The sequence below is a fragment of the Oryzias latipes genome, chromosome 21, assembly GCF_002234675.1.
Source record: "Oryzias latipes chromosome 21, ASM223467v1".
NCBI lineage: Eukaryota > Metazoa > Chordata > Actinopteri > Beloniformes > Adrianichthyidae > Oryzias > Oryzias latipes.
Window position 1 is genome coordinate 25,872,145 of NC_019879.2, and position 22,689 is coordinate 25,894,833.

The following is a 22,689-nucleotide window of genomic DNA, read 5'->3' on the forward strand; positions in this document are numbered from 1 at the left end:
GTTAGCTGAATCAGTATGTGGCTGTGTAAACCATGGGAAACCACGGCAACCGCAGTCCCAGGACTTACAGCAGATGCTCTTATTCTCCACTTATCCTTGCTGGTGTGGCCATCACATCATGAAATTTGACAATCCAGCCCTTTAAAAACACCTCCACCTCATACTTTGAACCCAAAGCGCTCCATACTGTTGCTGTTTTATTAGGTTTTTGTTCATGTCACTCTGGGAACACCTGCTTCAGATCAGATTAGTGTCATCATAGAAATACAAGGAAACAAATGTTGGCTTGGGGAAAAGATAGCATGTGGTTTTGATTATAGCTTGCTAAAAAGTCAGCTCCTGGAGCTGGATTAATAGGATTTTCTGCAACGACAAAAAAAGTTGAGGAATGGCAAAGCAAAGACCCTACAGGTTTGCATCTCAACCGAATCGCTAAAGTAATTCTCAGCTGCTCTGGGCTCCCGTATCCTTCCTTTTTCCTATCCATGTCTCAGACTTGTTCTTTGTGTCTTTTGTCACCCACCTTCAGACACAACTTAACCCCACAGACATTCCTGCGTGGTGGAGGGCGTGACCGGGGCACCTCACACCAACACACATCATAAAACCCCTCGCCTGTGATCTCTTTAGATCTCCAAAGAATCTGCAGGTAGATCAAATTCCTATTCCTTTGATTTTTTTTTTTCTTTTTCCTCTTCGACATCCGTTACGCCTCATCATAAACCCAAACAACAGATGGGAAAGATGGCAGGAGATCCACATGACATCTGCACAAAAAGTGTGTCTTGTTAATGACTCCTGTAACAACCGATCCTGGCTTGTGATCTCAGCCTCGCAAACCGGAGTGGATCGTATCATATATGGGTCTTCAGGTACACAGAGGGATGAGGGCTCTGATAGCACTTCTGTTTGTGTGCTGGATAAAGAGCTTTCTCACATACAGACAAGATTGTTCCATGGTAGGCAAAGATTAGAAAAAAGTGGCTGAAATACTTAACATCCTTTCAGTAAATAAAACATTTGTTCCATACTTTTAGTCCTACAGTTTGGATTCCTTTTTCCTGTTTTTTCTACAAAAATAAATGTTTCACTTCTGCTGTGTGCTTTCAAGTAGATGCTAAATTAAGTTGAGATAGTTAATTAAAGCAGTTTGATGGGTATTTGCATTCATTTGTTGATGTGCTCCCAAGAATTCATGGGGGGAAAAAGTCAAACAGGAGCAGCAAATCATTAAAAATCCATCCAGAAGAAGCATCACATTTACATGACCCTGCCATCTGACTATCATCTGACTATCAGATCAACTGAAATAAGACATTCTGAATCCTCTTTTCGCATTTAATGTTACTGAAATTGCAAATAAAATCTTTTTTTTTATCATTCTAACAGCCTGATCTTCTGCAGAACGACCTGATCACAGGGTGGTGACTAAACTGAGCCCCGAATCAGATCCAGTAAACCTCAGGGCCTGCACGTGTCCTGAGACAAATACTGAGGTCATTTCCAGACCGGGATCTCTCCAAACTGTGAAAATCTCTGCAATGTGTTAGGGCAGATTGCTTACATTTACTGGGCACTGCTCAAAACAGAGCCTTATCATAATTCAGTGTGTACATGTGAGTGTTTGGGACTGTTTACCGAAGATGGTTTGGAGGAGAAGACACAGACCTCTGAGGTAAGAGACATGAAGAAAGAAAGAAAAAACACAGAATGTGAAAGGGATAGCTGGTGCTAAATGTTAAATGCATGACATCAGACGAAATCTTCTCCTCAAAGACCTGATATTTCAACAACACCTGCCTGAAACCTCTGACATCAGTGGATTCTAAAGTCTGGAGCTGAGACGAGCTCAGGAAAAGCCAGATGTAAATATTGTTTGTGCTGGCGGAAGATGCCGGTGCAGAAATCCCGACGTGAGCTTAAACGCTCCAAAAGGTAAAACTGCTCTGAATGCTTTTGAGCTAAATAAAGCTGACCTCGGTATTTGGAGTAGCAGAGATTCAGCCCAAGTAAGCCAAGACGTCTCCGTGTTGGCAGCAGCGTGGTCTGTCTGTAGATTTAACAGATAGTAGAAAGGGGCTCCATCCATCACAATGGCAGCAAGATTCTCGCTTCCTTTAACGGGTAAAGACCTCCCACTGATGTCAGGATAAAAGCTTTGCAGGCTGACTGAGGAAAGCAGCAACTGTCAGGATCGGTTTCAACTTTCAGTAGTTTATCTTTTCACCTGACGCCCTGAACTGTGCTTAAGGTGAACCCACACAATGAAAAACCACATTCATTTGTAAAGAACAACACTTTGACTTCCTGCTTGATTAAAAATACAGTGACTGGAGCCAGGTCAGTTTACCAAGAGACCAGTAGGGGGCTTTTGGACCACACATGACCAGACTAACATTATTGTAAAAGAAATTATAAAGACATTTCCACTCTTTTAGCTTTATTCTTAAGCTTTTATTTGCTTTAATGATATAACTCCAATGGTAATTTCTAAATATTTTCCTTAATGTATTATACTTTAAAGACCCACTCCGATCATCTTTTGATCAATTGTAATTACGCTTCGGCCAATTTCAGCCTACATAAAAACAGCTGGGAGTTGTGGGCGGGACTGTTGGCGCCCCGCCCTCCCTTTTCTTCCTTGTTGCTGAGAGCTCTCTTGTTTACATTCCCTCCCACTAGCTTACAGCCCCTCACACCCCAACCAAACATTACCGTGGCAAAAAACAAAATGGTCAGCAATATTGGAGTTATTCAGTTGTAAAGTTTTGATCCAGATTCCATCTCAGATGAGGAAAACAGAGACATACATGGATCTATTTGTCTGCAAGTGGCTGCATCAGAATGGAGCGGAGCAGGAAGCTTGTAGCCCGACTAGTTTATTTTCTTCTTAACAAATACAGTTTTTTTTCCAACTGATTTTTTTCATCTGCTCCTGATTCACAACGATTTTAAAGGGAAATACCCAGAAATGCAATTTAAGCTTCATTTTTCAGATAAATGCTCTATATCAGTGTTTTTCAACCAGTGTGCCGCGGCACACTAGTGTGCCGTGGGAGATGGTCAAGTGTGCCGTGGAGAAATTGCCCTCATTAGCTGATTTAACAACATTTTCCATCTCCAGGATTTCAGCTCTCTGTTCATCCAAACAGGCCCTGATAAAACACTGAGTAGTTAGGAATATAAAAGATCCTAAAATACTTTTTCTTTGCGTTTATTTTATTTTATTAAAGACATTTTGATAAGAATGACGTTACCACGACTCAGCTGCAGCTCCGGCTGTATTTTGGAAAAGTCCCGTCCCTTTAACTGTCTCCACCAATCATTCTTGGGGAGCTTAATCACATGTCATCAGTCTGACCAATCAGAAGTGGTTAAAGTCTTCACTTCCTTGTCCCGATTTAGCTCGTAAAGTCGCTCAGTTCTAACAAAAATAGCAGCTAAAGCTCGTCTTTAGCGGTGTAGCTTTCCACAGAGTCCGGTATCAGACCGTGGAACAAGTGAACAAAACAATGAAGCTCTGAAAAGCGATCTCCGCCGGCCGTTTTATGCACTACATCTCCCATGATGCATTGGGTTGAGAGAGTGACAGCGCACAAGGAGATCTGTTGTTAAACGTCTTGAAACCAACGAACACACTTCAAACTGTTTTTAAATCTTCTAACTTAACTTTTATTGCATCTTTTAGAAAAAAACAGCTGCAGTTTCCAGCTTTTTCTGCAACAATTATCTCAAAAATGCATGTGAGACTGTGGAGGGAGGGGCTGTAGATCAATACAGACTGAGTTTCTCCTTTTTTAAAACTTTTTGGATGCTGGTGTGCCGCGGGATTTTTTTTAAGGTTAAAGTGTGCCGTGGCTCAGAAAAGGTTGAAAAACACTGCTCTATATAAATAAAATAATGCCACAACATTTTGTTTTAAACACCAAAAACACTAATTTCATTAAAGTGGGTTTTTAAAGATTCCCTTTTACACAAGTTTTGGTCTTTTTATTAAAACATAAAAGTAAACATTCTTAGATTTTTTGGGCAGTTCCTGTCAGGCTTTGTCCCTCCCATTTGCCCATTTTTGGAAATACTTCTTGGCGTCACATGCAGCAAAGATGGCGATGAACACAGACATGAAAAACTGACTTCAAATGCTTTTAATACACATAAATGGGTCAATTAACACCCACTTTGTCCATCTGTTTCAGTTATAAGCAATTTTATTTCCTGCAATTTAACATTTTGAATAACTGTTTTCTGTTTTCCAGGAAAATGATCATTATTAACTCTTTATTGTGTGATGACCAAGGTTCTGCTTTCTCTTTGATGGGACTCGTTTATTTTTCAGTCAATAATAAAGATTTTTTTTTAACATTGAGCTCATTTATCATACCTTAAGACCTGAGCTCTCTGAATGTTGGTGTACTTCAAAGACATTTTGGATCACTTTAGATTTTTGTTGTGGGGAAATTTTGATTTTGGAAAATCCAGAGTCAACATGAGGCTATATTTTACTAGAATTTACTTTGAAAGTACAATTGGAATGATAGTCATTGTGTAACGACTAGTATAAGGAAAAATCCATATTACATCCTAACCTGAAAAATTCTGATATCCCCGGGGTCCTTTATTATATTATTTTATTTAACCTTTATTTATCCAAGGAAGAACAATACTCCTAGTTTCAACAGTGGTCTGGGAAAAGATGAGAACTTTGAGAAAGGGAAAGAAAGGGGTAAACTGACAAACGTGTCTGCAATAACACAAGAAAGTCTTTTTGACAAGAAACAATTGTCTTTAACATTAATCAATAATAGAACACCAGCAGATGCAGAAAGCCAACAATCAAACTAAAAAAAAAAGTTTGCACAAAGATTTTGAGCTCAATCTTTGACCCCTGATGGACACATTTGACACATATCACTAAGAAACAAAACCAACTTCCAGAACAAAATTGAGACTAACAATTCACCTTTAACTCAACCAACTTCCTGCTGCACTGGAATCACAGGGATGCCACATGTTTCTGATGCCTTTAGCAGACATAAAGAGGCCTGGACAGGCGGATGCACTTGCACAACATTCTTTCTAATCTATCTAAAAATAGATGTTTGTTAAAATCAAATTAAACTAATGGCAACTGCCATAAAATAAACAAAAAATATGAAAAAAATGTGTTTCTATTCATTTTAAACTGTCATTTGTAAACATGTCTTTTTGTAATGCGGATGCCATTTTTTCAGTCTGCACTGCCAGTTGCTTCATGGAGCGCTGAAGTCCAACGGCTGCAGCTGTTTCACTGCACCTCTGTCTCCATGTTAAGGGCGGCTGGCGTTGCCCAAACATCTGGTCAATGTTATTGACAAGCTGTTCTTTGAAAACCGCATCACATTCCTGGCAAATTCTGCACGTCATAACTCCCACCGCTGCTGAAGTATTTTACAAACCTCTGGGGTTTCCTGGTGGGGCTCTACGTTAAAATGAGGAAAGTTTAGCCATTTCACAACCATCCTTTCTTTTAATCTACCAACGTCAAACATAGTCAAGTAACACTTAAACTTAAGTCTAGAGGGGGGAAAAAATGATAAGTCTGACAGTGCGACTTCAAGCGTTTCAGTTGATGCATCTCACATTGAAAATGTAACTAATCTTCTTGCTGATGAGCAGAAAGTTTTCCCTTTATAATTATATTAATGTTGCTGATGAATCAGCAGATGCTGAGCATGATTTGCATGCTTGGCTGCAAGTTTTCCTCTCTAGAGTTCAGTTTAGAAAGTGGCACGCCAGCTCCAGCTTTGCCAGCCCATGTCAGCCATGTTCTTGCATCACATAGTTTTATGTCTAATTTTTGCTCCATGTTCTGGGCGTTTGGCAGTCTGGCTTATCGTGGCGGCTCATCTAATTACCCTTAATGACATCCGATGAGACTCAAGCCTTGTATCCCAACAGTAAATATTGTGCAGCATTGTTAAGTTATTAACATGCTGTTGAACTTTCACACAAACACTGAAGTCTTCTTGTGTGGAGTTATGAAGTTATGCAACCTTTTTTTTGAGTCATATTTCCTTTAAAACTCAAGAACAGGCAGAAATCAAACAGGGTCCTCCTCCTGTACGTGTTTAATCTGCGTCAGTCACCCGTAAAGTCCCAAACAGTGGTGAAATACAGATAATAGCCACCATAAGGGGAAAATTAGGACAGCTCTGCCTCATAAAACGTCCTTGGCAGCCCTTTACAGTGCTGTGAGACAATAGCTTGTAATGCGAAACTGGAAAAAGCAGCTGATATCACTCCGCTGAATCATTCTTCTTCAGTTTATCCATTTCTGCTCCTCTGTGGTTTCAGAGCTGTTTTTATTTGAAGTAAACAAGAGCATGGAGTTCCCGCTCACAACAAACACAGTGTTCTCACGACAGCTATACACACGAGGACAAAATAAAATAAACCGAAGGCAATCGATCGCTCTGCTCGCTGACATTCCTGGCCTTCTCTGGTTCAGAAGGTGACAGAATAACCGAGGAGGAGGGGGGATTTTCAGACCGAATGCCATACTTGGAAGACAAGGCTGCGGGTGCACAGTGCTCCATAAACAATCATGCATGAGTGACGGTGGGCTGCACGTGCACAAACCAGAGCTGTTTGATGTCAACTGTCATTGATTTAGTAAAACAGACAAAGTTAACATAAACGGATGCACTGAGGCTTTGAATGTGCGACATGAGGCTTTAGATGATCACCAGTATCCCTGCAGATTGAGCTCTAGGTCTAACAAAGCAATGAGTAAGAATCCAAACAAATAGCTCAAAGTGGCTATCAAGTTCTAGAAAATGGCCTTCCTTCTTAGTTTGGATATGGTTTTGTGGCTTCTGAAAACAAAACTTATCTTTATTCTTAGATAAACTTAGAAAAAGTAAAAAGATTAAACAAAGTTGTAAACAAAAGTTTCGTATAAAAATAAAAACACAACTATTTCTTTACAATTGACTTAAAGCATTTCCTCGACATAAATTACTTTGTTTATTTTTAAAAGTCAAAAGTTTACTTAGATGTGAGTGATATTTTGTATAATTGCTACACATTTGCTAAATACTCCTGGAAGAACTCAAAGTCTGGTTACATTTGGATTTTTTGCATTTCCAGTGGGCACTACAGCTGTCACTTTGCTGCTAAGTCACATTTTGACAATTTTAGATTTGGAAGCATTTTAAAAAGTTCTATTCGACACATGGAAACATTGGGAACGACATATTCACGTTTGTTTGGTGAACTAGTCTATCCTGGAGATAATAAGCCCTGAAACATTCATCAAGTTATTTTGTTCAGGTGAAGAAGCAACAGGGAAGAACTTGTCTTTGTGACAAAGTTAGTTCTGTCTGTTAGAAAAGAAACAAAATTGCCTTTAAAGCTATGAAAATAAAAGCTGCAAATCCTTTTTTACCAACGTAAAGAATGCCTTGTTGCCAAAAAGACGATAAACTGAGCCAAAGTCATGACATCAGCAGGTTCAGGTTGTTATTTTTCTCAGCATATTTTGAAATATTTACACACCAGCTAAGCAGAAAAAAACAAAGCCCAAGTAGCAATAGGCTGTGGGTGTATGAAGGAAAAAAAAACAGAGGCAAGGTGTAGTAAAAATTTATGGACCACGAAGAGCTCAGACCAACATGATGTAAGGCATGTTCTGCCTGCAGGCAGGAGGTTTTCACATACGGCACTGAAACAGATTGGGCCTTCTGTAACCCAAAGCAGATGCATCTGCTGTTCTCACACACAAACACACACATGGTTCATACCAAACCAAATTGAAAACACACACCAATTGCAAAGGGTATAAACAAAATGGATTCCAGGCGTTGGGAGAGTCTCTGAAAGTTGGAAAAATGAATAATCTTGAGGAAACGTACAAAATAGCTCTTTTGGGACAATTGGGATCATGTTATGGAGATTTGAACTCAGTGTGTTTCCAACACAAGAGTGGACCTTGGTAATGTTAGCTGTCATCAGATGGAGGCCAATTGACTGCTGAGTGTTGGGTTCCTATACAGCTAAAAAACAACATTTACACGCATTTCAACGTTGAGGACATCGTATGACCAACGTTCAGCAGCTTCCCAAGCAGAAGTCCACTGTAATTTCATTAGATTAGCCTGACCGCATGTGGGCCAAGTTAAAAACCCGACTCATCCCTCTGGGATGGCAGATTTCCCTCAAGCACACACTGACGTACCGTGTTAGCACCCGGGTGCACTGATTATTTACACAGCTGAACGATTTCAGCTGCAGGATGGTGTTCTTTGCTCACCGTTCAAAAAGAATCAATCAAGACAAACTTCAGTCAGAGAGACCTGGAGGAAAAAATAGAACACAATGATATAACCTTAACTTTTGGGATTGCTGTTTTTTTACTAAACTATTTTTGGTATTTTTGTTTGGAATGTTGCAGGCCACCACGTTGGAGAAAGATGTTATCAGCAAGCAGTGATCTGCATGAAATCAAACGTGAGACCATGCACTTTTATTGAGGTTTCTGATTGGTCGGTTTATAACTTGAATAACTTGCACTACAGAAATAGATGTCATAAAAACAAAACTGTGATAATCAAGAACATGTTTGAGATCAGGGCAAGAATGGTTATTCTGAAAAATATAATGACTGTTTACTTCTCAAAAGAAGTCTATGGGATCTTGGCTTCTTGGAACCAGTGGGTACTTCCTGTTTGGGACGCGAAGGGGAGGAGTCACCCAGTTCAGTTTTTTTATATACAATGAGTTAAACACACCATCCATAAACACATCATCCATAAGAGGACGTTAAAAATGCAAATGTAACAATGTTTAGGCAAACACACAGACTCTTCAATCACATAACCAAATGACAAAGGTAACTTTTCAGCATGTTCAGCTGTCCTTATGTCACAGTGAAACAGCTTTTCCAAAGATGGTTTGGCAGAGAGTTTTACGCCGGATGTCGTCGTTTCTGATATAATCCTGTGTTTTATTCATGCTGGGGTCCATAAGGGTTCCCTTTTGTAGCCCCCTAGTGACTACATAGTTAGACTTGTCTAGTGTGGGTCTTGCCCAAGGACCCACACTGGACGTAGCTCATTGCACACCCTAGGAATCGAACTCTGATTTCCTATGTTTCCCTGCGCTTCAATAACAGCTATCCTGTCACTACTAAAGGTAACTGGACTAAAAGGCCAAACACACTAATGAATGTTTCCTGATAATTATACAAATGGACAAAAACACAAACTCCCATGATGCATCCCATCTAATGCTAACCTTTCAAAGCTTTTTCCTTACACATTGTCAATGACATGATTTCTACTACATGTGTGATCAGTGATAACAAATGTTCCCACCCTTACATTTTCCATGTGCTACCTTACTGCTCTAGGCAGACAGCTCCTTCCAAACATGGAAGTGGAACAACCTGGCCATGTCAGTGTTCACTGATGTAACTTGATATTGTTGATAAAAATTGGAGAAAAAAAAAACATTCTTTCATTCCAAAACTTGGATTATCTGCCTGAAATCAAATTAGGTCTTTGGGGCTTCCAGAAAATTTAAAACAACAATACTGGTGAGATAACACAAGCTAATTGGTCAGAAAATCGGCATCCTGTTGCCAACGGCCTTGTGACCCCCACAAGAGGTCATCGTGTTGACCTTCCACCTTTTTCCAGGCCATCAGAAGGGATTTAGATCTTAGTCATTGAGTTTTTGAACTAAAGATTGAGGTGATAGCTTGTCTCTGGGCTTTTAAGTATGTGCATGTGGAAAAAATGCTGCCTTGTTAACAAATTTAGACAGACTGCTGATAATCTGACGGTTCATGGGGGGCATCTCCAGTTGTAGTCTTTGTACATACAGCAATTTAGTACCTTTTTTTATAAACTTAAAATTAAACTAATTGTTACACTTTCTTGCATTCTAATCAGATAGAAAGAGAAAAAGCTACTGGTATATTTTTTCCTATTTCCAGGTGATGAAGAGTCACTGAAGGCAACTATTACTTAGTTAATGGTAATTTTATTTCAGCAAAAACCATTTGACTTTGCGTGCACTTCAACTCGTCCACTGGCTCCTGCGTAAAAGTGCACCAGTTTGCCACCGGATACAGGTTTGAGGAAGCCATTCTTTCAGTGAGGAGGAAGGCCTCTTCCTTGCCTTTTATGCGCACAAAGACAAGAAAAGGCTGGGTCACTTTGGCATCTCTCAAGAGTGCTCCAGTATCGGGGAATAACCAACACTCATGAGGACAAGGGGTGACCTCTCTGACTCAAGGGGTGACTCGAAACTTCCAGTCTGGAAGTTTCTCATACAAATCGAACACATTGTATATAAAACAGCGAAACAAGTAGTTTAACCTGGCATGCTGGGGAGTTAAACAAGACTGAAAGTGAAAGCTGCAGAGATTATTTGAAGCTGTGCATGAAGAGAATGTCTTTCAACAAGCTGATTTGCAAAGATGTTACAGGACAGACATGTTTGTTTACAGATTCTCTATCAACTTTGGTAAATAACAGGAGACACTTCTGCAATTATTTCAATATTTCTTGTGGCGTCACTTTCTAAATGTGCAGCTGATCACTAGATAGCTATTGCAGATCTTTGTTGTAGCTGGAGCTGTCGCAGCATCCTACATAATTTAAGATGACAAAGCATCTTGAAACTAAGCCATTTCAGCTACGGACACACATTGTATTTAGTGTCCATTATTGAACAGAGATACAGTTCATGGTGTTCGAGCTTGACAATCAGAAAAGGTCTTCTTCTTCCTCCTCTTTTTAATTTTCTACTGTTTACTAGCGCATGTCCACCACCTACAGTTGGAAGAGTGACTCAGTGTCATAGAATTCTAGCCAGGCAAAAAACACAAATATTTATTTTTCTCCTTCATGATCAATTTTCAATCGGTTGGCACTTCCGTGAAGTAACGCCACGTGAAAGAACCGCCATCCATACGTAACTACCAAATCTAAGTCCTTGATTGGTCAAAGTTTGACCTGCTTATGTTTTAATGCGCGTTTAATGGCCACACGTTTAGCGTTCAGAATGCCTGTTTACGCAAATTTACCTAGACTTTTCATTGGAAGTGGCCGCTTTAACGATGGCTGTATGAATTTTTTTATGTTTTTTGAGGGGAAGCATGTGCTAAATGAAGTGAGCTAAATACATTTGCAATGCACAATTACCCAACAGGTTGATGTGTGATGGTTTACGTTAGCTTTTAACCAGATTTTGACCTTGTAGTAACCTGATTCACAACAAAAAAATAATACATTTGCTGTAAACAAAATGTTAAAGCAGCTCTTTAAGCTAAACACTAAACCTGACTCTGACTGTCCGACCTTTTCCTTAAATTTTATCATATATTTTGGATCTACTTTATTGATTTGTCTTTTTTTTGGCAAATTAATCAAAGCAGTGCTAGTGTTTTTTAGATTTTCTTTCCCTATCTACTGCCAGATCTGGATCAGGTGTGTTCATGTACAGAAGCAGAGTACGCAGAGGTATGTGAAATTAGGCAGGACAGTTGGCCTTGGGACCTGGAGTTTGACAGCCTTCATCTAGATGAAAGGTCCAACAGAGTCCTGAAATTATTAAGATTTATACCTGTTTTTAAAACATGTACAGAGTTGAGTTCCATTTTAAAAACTAATAAGTTCTAAAAACCCCAGTATGGGATTTAAAGAGGAAAACAAATCCATCTCTTTCTTGTTCTCACTCAAAAAGGGAAATTTAGCTGGTTATTCATGCAAAGAAAACCTGTTTTCAACAATGACTCCATCAGGGAGCTGACAATTAATGTCTGTGTGTCTGAGTTTCTGTTTCTCGTTATTTAAGCACAGAGTTTTAAACTCTCACATGCCATTTATCCTCTCAGAGGAAACAACCCCCCTGAAAGTTTGCATCTAGCTCCGTAATACAATGGGCTTTATAGGATACAGATAAGAATGAGAATGTCCGGAAACTGTATAAGACAAGAGAAAGAAAGCTTTTGTGTTTAACTTCACAAACCAACATACATGGAAAAGGATTTCTAAGTGAACTCTTTAGCCCCGGGCCATAGACTTTAGCTGATAGGACATAAAACACAGAGCTGCTCTGTGCTGGCCTCCAGTTTCCATACCAGACCTTATCTACATCACCACCACATCTGATGTACATTCACATACTTCACAGGCTCTTAAAGTGAAATTATCTACAATATTTTGACCAACTATTCAATTTACTCTTCTTCTGATGTGCACTTTTATGAGACCAGCGTGCCTAGGTAAACAAATCAATACTACTCATTAGGACTCACAGTATGAAGTATTCTCTGTAGTAAAAGAAAGTAGAAGAGAACACCACAAGACCAAAAACTAGAAAAAGCTGAATAAAGCATCTGGTCTGACAGGAAAAATATTCATGGAGTCCAGCTGGATCCCACTCATACCCTGCTGTTCACATCAACCCTTCAGGTCCTTTCTACCTGAAAAGACAGACTACGTCTTGTGAAGTTATGACGAGATGATGATGTGAAGCGCAGATGGAACCCTCCACTCCTGCCTGCCCACTATGAAGATGTGCAACTGATAAAACAAGACAAGCCTCTATTGATCCAAAACACTGACTTGTTGGGAAGCTGCATGCTATCGTGCACAAACTACACAAAGTACATGACGCATCTTTCTGCCAAAACAGATAAAGAGAATTCAAAGTGTGCTTAAGGTCTCACCATTTAAACCTTGCAATTTAATCTTTTTACATAGGTTCATGCTAAATTGGTTTTTGCTTTCAACAGAAGCTTATTTTTTGAGTTTTTTTATGTATGTTCAAGCACTAGAGCATAGAGACTCTTAAAGACCTACTCTGAACTACCGGTACTTATTGGTGTTTATAACTTGTTATGGTGACATTTTTCTAATGATGGAAGGACATGTATAATGAAAATTAAGCTCTGAGTATTTTTTTATTGAAGTCATTCTAAATCAGGAGCAGACGAAAGAAAATCTGTTTGAAAAAGAGCTTATTTGTAAAGTAGAGAAAACCCAAGCTCCCTGCTCCAAGCTCTTAGCAACGGGAAGAGATGAACTGTCACTCTGCAGAAACTATGTCCTAGAAAACTACACAAGTTTTTTTTTTTATTTGCCTAAAAATGGCATAATCATAATTAAAAGATGACTGGGAAGGGTTTTAAAATAGATCAAAAGATGATTGTAGTGGGACTTAAGTGTGTGACTGCAGAGGAGGAAAGATCAGGTTTTCAGACAGGAAATGAGATGCATCTGCTGCACGATCCCGACTGCCTGAGTCACGTCTCCCAGCAGTTCTCTCATCTTGTCAGTCACTTGCAACATTTCTTTAATCCAAGATTTCTTCTTTGGTTGGATCAAAGCAGAACTTCCCACAGATTTCTATCATATCCGATAAAAAATGATCAACGCTGAGATAAACAAAGTCGTTGAAGAAATGTTCAGCCAAAATGGAAACATGTCGTGATGAATTCATTAGACTGAGTCACCATATGTTGATCATATTTGCTTCAAAAAAAAAAAAGTTAAAAAAAAAAGATAAACTGTCTTGATTGTTCTTATAATGATTGTTGATTGTTATAATGTTATAAAAATATACAAATTTTATGTTTTTAAATTCAAAGAAAAGTATAAAATAATCCAAAAATTAAAGTTCTTTTGTTTCCAGTGTCCTTCTTTTATGGAGTCTCGATTTCCTAACACACACAATAATAGCCAAATTAGCTTTTAGTGATATCTTGCGGTTCATATTGCAATCTTTTGGCAATTTGACTCTTTGCAGGTTTTGCATGATGCAGCTGTAGTTCAACAAACAGCATCTGTCTGAATCATCTGAAGATGATAAGTTCAGTATCCTCTGCTGTCGTTCTGTGAAATTTGAGCGAACTTTCACCATCAATAAAAGAAAATGTAATATATTTCGCTTCAGTTTGGTCCTTTATTGCTGCACTACAACTTGCTGACAACAACTGCCTTTTTATAAAGTTCCAGTTTTGGCATCCAAGTCTCTGGTTCCCCCCCAATGCATGTGTGTTTTTGGCCTGACTCCTTTTCTTTGAGGTGACAGAGCTAAGCCAAACTTCTGGGAAGCTCAAGACGTTTCTATGAAACTGCAAGCATTCAAGGTTTTGTTCCAGCTGTCGAACACGCATAACCGACATAAATGTGAGGTCTGCCACAATGATTAAGCTCGTTAATACTGCCGCAAACCATTTTAAATGGGTACAGCAAGAGTTCATGCATTTTAAGGAAAACAGTTTGTGTTGCAGTTTAATTGTAAATACTAAACTAACCTCAGACCTTTAACATGTATGGATGGAGTTATAATAAAAATAATAATATTTGGATCATGCAAATCAGCTATAACTTTGTAGTTTTAAATGTCCATGTTAGTGATCTGCAGGGACCTTTCAATAAAAAATTTAAAAAAAAAAATCTTAGATATTAAAAGACATTTTTAATAGTAGATCCTCCCAGATCTTCCTAATCCTATGATCTGCATATCCATTAAAATTTAACTTTTAATACATTCAACTGAGCAAAAATCTGTACCCATGAAAAGATCTCTCCTGACCCTAGCTTTTGTTTCTCAGAGTTAAACCCATTTCAGGTCTTCTTGGAAGACATGTTTGAATCCTGAAGAACTAGGACCACATGTCTATATTCCGATATTAACATGTTTCTTTTATCCATGCACCTAAACACCATTATATCCCCACCACCGTGCTTTCCAGTGCAAAAAGGTGTTTCCATGATGCAAACATCAAATTTTCATCTCCTGTCAAAGCAGCATTGGTTTGCTCCAACAGCTTAAGTTCGGTGGCATTAGTCCAAGACCTAAAATAACTAATGAAAATAACTAATCTCTATGATTAAAGTTTTAATGGACAAGCTTTACTTAGGGAACTGAACCTTTACAAATGCCTAAAACCAGTTCTAGATCAAACATCTAGGATTCTGGTTCCCCGGAGCTTCAGAAATCAAATTTTTTCAATCGCATCCGGGTTTGTTTTGCCAAAATTCAACCCTTAAGTTTAAACATCTAACATTTTAATTGCTCAACAATGATTATAGAGAACCAAATTCCTTTTATGACAATCATTTTCAACAAATTTTGAGTTGAATAAACTTGATATTTAAGTTCATTCTGGAAGATGTCAATTTTGATCTGAAAAGTCTGTGTTTCAGACATTACCCTTTCAATGTACAAGTTTAAAGTAAAGAGTTTTTAGAACTAAAGTGCCCAACATGCCAATCATGATGGACCGGAAAGTGTATGTAGATTGAGAGCCATCAAACCAATTGACCATCTTCTGATTCATACGTCTTTGCACACGTGTGTTCCCATCAAACTAAGTGTCACTCTCTCCGCTAGCAGAAAGGTTAGTTAGAAAGGTGTGATTGTTCAGCGTCAGACTCCTAACTGTGGATGCAGCTTCTAATTTGCTTTGTTTTGGCCTGTGGACGGTATCTCAATAAGAACCACAAACAGAATGCGCACGGAACGTTTCTGTTGTCTGCACACTGTGCGGTGAGTTGACAACGAGGAACTCACAGGTCCAATTCAACAAGCTGTAGAACGAAAAATGACAGAACTTTTGTCATGTTTTAATCTTACATACTCTGAAAAAATATATAACTTTAATTCACATTTGAATCTGTTTTATCAAAATAAGTCTGTGTTTTTAAGTACATAAATATGTAAATTCAAAATATTATTTTGTGATATCTTATTGTGTGCATACATATAGGTAGATCTTTTGGAGCAGGTCGTTGCATGCCGAAAAAGTGTGGGCACCCCTTATTAGCAGTAATGGGAAATGGGTATTTTGTTTATAAGTATCAACAGTCTTTTAGTTTTTCTTTAAAATCTTGATAGAACATCTTATTTTATTGTAATTTCTTTTTGTACTTTCCACATGCATTGCATTGAAGAGCTGCAAAGAAAGAAGCAGTCCAAGGCAGACATCCTCAGGTTCTGAAGTGCAGAGTTGTGAGGTTACACAAACACAGACTCTCAAAATGTAACCAATCTTCTCAATGGTGTCTTGGTTTTCTGGAAAAGGTTTATCAAACATAATCATAATAGTGCATTCTGTGGAAACCTTGGCAAAATGCTGCCCTTCAGTCTTCCATCTGTCAATTGTTTGTACAATCACACTCCGAGACAGAAGCCTTCCAAACAGGAACAGCTGCAGGAAACTGCAGCCAAGAATTATCCAAGAACAGCCATTAATCTCATGAAACTGTGGCCACAGTCTTGCACTCTGTGGGCTGGGCAGTTTGGCAACAGTAGATGGAAGTTCATGTTGAGGACCAGAGATTGAGACTAAAAGATTTGCTACGGGGCATCATCACTGGCTCCGTCACACATTCCTCCATTTCTGGGTCCAGCCATCTTTTCCTCCCCTGCTTCACCTCCTCAGGCAACCTTTCCTTCCATCAATCTCCACCTCCCATCAACGCGTATATCCTTTACACAGCTTCAGTGCAAACCACAATTGACTTTTATGACTCACTAATTTCACTGTGAAATGGCTAACCAGTCTCAGGGGAAACGGAGTGGGGAAAATATGAGCATGTGACAGAACAAGTGTGAAAAAGGAAGCTGCAGCTGTGACAAATCTCAATGAACGCATCCTATCCGGGGACAAGGGTCAGACCATGGGGAAATCAGACACATTGTTGAACAAGACGACTCCTTTCATGGCAAAGGAGCCCAAGATGGAACAGCAGCGGAGTGACAAGGTCGTGGGAGAGTAATCTTTTCTACCTGGAGTCGCCTGACAAAATAGGAGACACAATGATAACTCTTCCAAACGTTGGAATTTTTACAACAGGCAGGTTGCTGCTCCCAGCGTGTGCTGCTTGGTTGGTGGTCAGTCACAGTGACACATTCAGCTGTTGTCTTAGTGGGGGATGTCTACAAGACTGGGCTTAGTCAAAACAGCAAGGAGTCCTGTAGGCACTTGGAAGCATGGGGTGTTCAGCATGACATCTACAGTATGTGAAGCTGCTTCCTACATTCATTCTGAGGTTGGGATGGTCCTCCCTGCGATGTCCTGGAACAGCTTAACCCAGCCAGGAGCAAAACAGACCAGCAAAAGAATGACCTTTCCTACCCAACAGCTACCGTTTTCCCAATCCCATCGTTGAGCATCCCACTCATAAACTCTCAGTCCAAGAATCTGGAGTCCAGCTGCTCCTCCTCCTACGAATACCTTCTCCAGGAAGTATTAACAATCTATCCTCACTGACTAAATGACCACCAAGATACAGAATCTCCGGATCCAAGAAACAAAATAAATATTTGTGAATATAACTCTGACTCAGATGTGAAGGAATCACGAGCACAGGTCACAGGAGGCAAACATGAAACTGTTGTTTCAACCCCACCAGAACCAGAGGAAAGGCTGTCTTATCCTCTACACGGCCTTCTGAAGTCACCCTGACCTGCGGCAGGGTTATCCTACTCTGAAATGCTTGCATGCTTTTGTGCTCGACCCTGAATTTTTTTAGACGGGAATTTTCTCTATATATGAGGGTAGGTTCTCAATCAGTGTCACATCTTGGTTCATGTAGCAGAGAAACCCACCAGCTTGGTGTGGACATCAAAACAATTCAAACTAAAAATGTACTAATAGTCCCATTCTAATGATCTCCTGGTCTATTTTAAAAGCGCTCCCAGTGTTCTTTATGATTACAATTATGCCGTTTGTAGAATTTTAAAAAACTGTGTTCTTTTCTAGGATGTAGTTCCTGCAGAGGGTCATCAGAGGTTCACCTCAGAGTTGTGGGGAGGACCACTGGCATGGAGTAGGCTACCCCCTTTCACACCATGCTCTCTCACTAGCTTACAGTCCCTCACAACCCCAACCTAACATTATCAGTGCAACAAAAATGGTGAGCAATTTTGGAGCTTTTCAACCGTCCAGTTTTGAGCCAGATGCCAGCTAAGACTAAGAAAAAAAGACGTACATGGATCTATTTATCTGCAAGCCAATGCATTGGAATGGAGCAGAGTAGGGAGCTTGTGGCCTGGTGTAGAAGCTTCCACGTCAAGCTTAAAACCTTTTTCAACTGCAATTTTTGGTCTGCTCCTGACTTGAATAAAGAAATACTCAGAAATGTAATTTTAAGCCTAATTTTCTTTATATATGTCCTCCATAATGAGAAAAATGCTTCGGGAACATGTTAAAAACACTAAAAACATCATTTTCATTGGAGTTGCTCTTTAAGTTTTTTAAATAAATGACACTATGATGCTTTGAAGGGATGAAATCTCTTGTTGTGGACCTCCATTGGTGGATGAGAACATGTTGAGCTTAATTTCCCTGCAGTCATTTGGTCATCATACACCGCCCTTGCCCCCTCCAACCTCTACCAAGACGGTTTTCATTTGTTTAAAACTTCCTCATCGTAATGCAAACTTTTTGTGGAAAAAAAAACTATATTCCTCCTATGTTTTACTTGATTTCATCTCAAAGCATGGACCTAAAAGGCAGAATTAAGTGGCAATTTGGAAAAACTGCCAGACAAAGATGGGCCCACCTACCGACCACAGGAGAGGGTTAAACTAACAATGTAATGTTGGTAGACAAATTAGACAAAAACCTCTTTGACCCGATGATAGTCACACTCCATCACAACCCCAAATGCACACGGATAAAAGCTGATAAAGCTATGCTCCCTGGTGAGGTGGGGATGGTCTTAAAAAACGTCATCGCTCCATTATGAGATAAAAAAGATTAACATCTGGCGGTCCTCATCTACACAATTAATGAAGTCCACACATGATTCTCAGAAAGAAAGTTTTTCTAACTGTTTTGACTCCCGTTGGTCTTAAAATGCAGCTGTAGACTTTTACGGCACTGGTCAAAGATGGAGATCATTTAAAAAAAACTTGAATTGTGAGTAATTTCCCCTGTTCCTACTGCTTTCACACATGTCTTTAGCAACTTTATTATGATTAACTGTGTTTCTCAGATTTGCTCTCATCCAGCAGGTTTTCATGGTTTCTCTGCTCAAACACACCTGACATTAGTGACTTTAGCAATCAGGCCTCTTTAGACCTTGATGATGAAGGTCAGTTTGAACCAATTTGTCGCTCTGATCATTGGCCTGTTCAGCTCTACTTTTGCCGATGCACAGACGCCCTCACATTTGACTCAGAAGGTTTTCTACGGAGTTCTTCGATGAGTGCAAAGTACCCAGACTGTAGAAAAATCCAAACCAATACCACCCCCCATGAGCTGCAAAGTGCAATACTGGTGGGAGCTCCTGCCCCACAGAGTAAAGGCCTTGGTTCAAATCCCAGCTTTCTGTGTGCAGTTTGAATTTTCTATAAACCCTCCAGTTTCCTCCCACAGTTCAACAACTTTCCTATATTAGGGTATTTTTTTAGTCTCTTAGGTGTGTACAATCCTGCAACATACTGGAGACCTGTCCAGAGTGTTCCCGCCTTTGCCCAACAGTAGTCAGGATAGGATCTGGCAATCCCTCAAAGGGATTTAGCGGGTTCTGACGATGGATGGATGGATTCCTCCCCCACCATTGGGGTTTAGAACTGCTGTGGGACGTCTTTTCCGACATTTGTCTTTTGTCTCGTTGTCGTCATCCATGTGATGGACGTTTATTACTGTTGTCTTTTGGGGAATTCAGATGCAAACAAAAGCCCTCCTCCTAACACCCCCATTCTCTGTGGCTGTTTTTCTGGTTGTTCTGTAAGTTTTTTTATTCTCTTTTGGAAAGAATCATAAAACTGGAATATGCCATTGCTCCATCAAGGTACATTTTAACATCAATTCAAAATCTCTGTGGACACGTTTCTATATGTGAGTGCCAAATGATGCATTCAGGAACTGTGTGTATACACAACAGCCAGAAGGATGGAAGTAGAGAACCTCCTCTTCTGACAATTATCTTGTATTCATTCTAGACAGACAGACTATGCTTCTCTAAGATTATGGTCTTCTCGAGTTAACGCTCTTCTTATTGGTTCAGATCAGCGTGTGCATCTCAGGCACATTTCAACATATGTGCTTTTACCTACAGTATTTACCAAAAAAAACTGGAATCTAACCAACAACATCCCACAGTTTTAGGTATTTTACAAGAAGGAAAAATATTTTCTAACAGTTTTTCTTTTGTTCAAGATTATTCTATCAATATTAGTGGATTTCTAGTGACCTAAAACCCTTTTAAAATATCTTAAAGAAAATATTTCCACTAAGATAAAAATCTTTACCTACCTGGAGTCAGTCTGATGTGACAAGTTGGGAGTTTTTTTTCTAAAAGATGTCCTGCATCAGCCTATCCATAAACTAACTACTTAATAAGCATTGTGGATTTTTTCCACAGCAGTTCAGTTATCAGTTTTAGCATCTTTCCTTCCAGAAGAAAACCCTCAGTTTTCCTAAAAAAATGCCCCTTAAAAGCATTGACAACAGTACAATACCGGTGATTACACAGTTCCTCTTTGCTGCTTTATCATTATTTTGTTACTTTATCAGATCTTCAAAAGGAAATTCTCTATAATTTGCAGTCAGGGTTGACTTAAATGTCACTGAATTGAATTAAAGATCAGGACAGAGCTGATACAAGATGCAATTAGTTTGGGAAGTTTCCAAGAGAAAAAAAGAACACATATTTCCTCTAAAAAGGCAATAACAGAATGTTTGCATTCCTAAAGTGGACAAAGCTTAATTATTTTATCAACTTTTTTTTCTGAGCCAACAAAACTAAAATGTTGTTTGGTTAATTACTAGAGGTTTAACGATTTGTGTTAGCAACGATTCGATTCGTATCTAAATGCATGGTTGCCAATCCATATTATAGTCAATAGTTGTCATTTTTCCTTCTACAGCTTGTTGATTCGGCCCAATTCACTGACCTACAGTTGATCCGGAACATCTTTGCCCAAAAATTCAGTATGACTCTGAGATAAATGCCTGGGAATTTTCCAAGATTGATTTATCTAATTTTAAAAGGATTTTATAATAATATGGGTCGATTTGATTCTGCCTCAGAGAGATCGATCTGGTTAGATCAAATAGATCCAACCAATCAGTTAATTGATTTAAAGATGAATCCTTACACCCCTATTAATCACAGCATGGTGTTGGAGGATTATGATTAGGGCAGTAATTAACCCCTTGACCTGAATTTATATCAGGTTATGAAAAAAGACACTTATGTGTTTGCTTTCAAGTATGTGCTAAATTAAAGTAATGTTGGAGCAGAAGTGGTTGATGCATATTTGCAAGGCATAAAGGGGTTGAGTTAGGCATGAACCCTGGGATGCATGAAAAACAGAATAAAAAATATTCCAAAGAGTCATGAGATGCAGTAAATGGCAGCTCTTTAGAGGAGAGAGTCTTAAAACATTAGGACTAACTGATAAAGTTAACCTGTTCATTCCATGTCCCACTTTTTTTTATTTCCATATTTAATTACCTGTTAAGGCTCGTCTATAGATAAAAGTTGGAAAGGAACATTCACAGTAAAAACTGATGCTGACAAGATTAGATATGTTGACTGAATCTTTGCCTTTCAGTAAACTTTAAAGTCGTGGATGAACTGACTTTGTTTCCGGTCTTATGAATGATGGATACACAGATGTTCTCAAACTCTGCCTCCTCTCATCCAATGTTTTGCCCCACGTGAACACATTGTGAAATATGTTAAATCTGATACTGTTGTTTCTCATCTGATGTTTTCTGATTCGACGTAAGCTGTAGGAGGCTTTCCTTTCCCAACACGAAACACACACACACACAAAACACGCGCGCACACGCACTGACATTTCAGCAGCCACGGACACACAAGCCCCACCCGCTCCCTGCACTAATTCCAACAGAGTTTGGGGAAATTAAACTGAACTTAAATCTGAGCAGCTTGACAGAAAAAAGCATGACCAGAATTACGAAAACAAACTATATTTAAGTACAAAAAGCACAACACCATTTACAGCTGGGGTCACTTAGTCTGAGGGAGATGGTCAGCTTGTTGTTGCGTTGAACGTTTGATTCGGTACTCATGTCCTTTTCTAGAATAAACTCTAATAAAATCACGTTCAGCCACTCACCTCAGCTTTTGTTAGGTATAAGTTCGCGTGGAGAGCCGCCAGCGTTAACAGAGAGGCGCACGGTAGCAGCATTTCGGCGGTCCGCCGCGGCAGCTCCGTGCGTAAAGATGTGCCGAGCGCCTGCAAACAGCCACCTGTTGACCGCTCCTCGTTCTTATCTTCAGGTAACTCGGTTCTTATCGGCGGAGCGCGCGCAGCACGTTTGGTTGCATCTTTGTCGGAGACGATGTGACGCTCTTGTCAATGCAACTTGGTCTTGTTTGAGCTGCACCACACCCCCTCCCAAAACGACCACCCTCGCTAATGCAAACGGTCACAACGCTGCTGTTTGTAACATTTTGAATTTTCTGGGTAACGCGAGGGACTTCTCTGCAGCATTTTGTGATTTGAGGGTGGATTTGGAGCCGCAGGTGAAAGCAGAGCGGAGAGCGCATCTTCCCCGTGACTCTCCTCACTTCTACGCCGTGCGCCAGACTGGGGCGACTGTTGTGTAAGTTCTTAAGTTGAGCGTTTTCTCGGTGTCTGACGTTACATGAAGTGAAACTGGTTTAATAAGAATCTCAGCTACTGTGGATTAAAGTGGATTAT

At 39.6% G+C, this 22,689-nt stretch overlaps 2 protein-coding genes across 3 annotated transcripts in view; one reads left to right on the forward strand and one right to left on the reverse strand.

Moving 5' to 3' along the window:
- col4a1 (collagen type IV alpha 1 chain) overlaps positions 1-22,333 on the reverse strand; it is a 53,271-nt gene extending 30,938 nt beyond the window's left edge. The window contains 1 exon segment of the mRNA NM_001177472.1: positions 22,102-22,333. Within this exon segment, the coding sequence (NP_001170943.1) occupies positions 22,102-22,173 (72 nt within the window). The 5' untranslated portion in view covers positions 22,174-22,333.
- A 107-nt stretch (positions 22,334-22,440) lies between these two features.
- col4a2 (collagen type IV alpha 2 chain) overlaps positions 22,441-22,689 on the forward strand; it is an 82,006-nt gene continuing 81,757 nt past the window's right edge. For both annotated transcript variants that reach the window (XM_011489939.3, XM_011489940.3), the window contains exon 1: positions 22,441-22,591. The gene's annotated coding sequence lies outside the window, so the exon portion shown is untranslated. The remainder of the gene's footprint in view (positions 22,592-22,689) is intronic.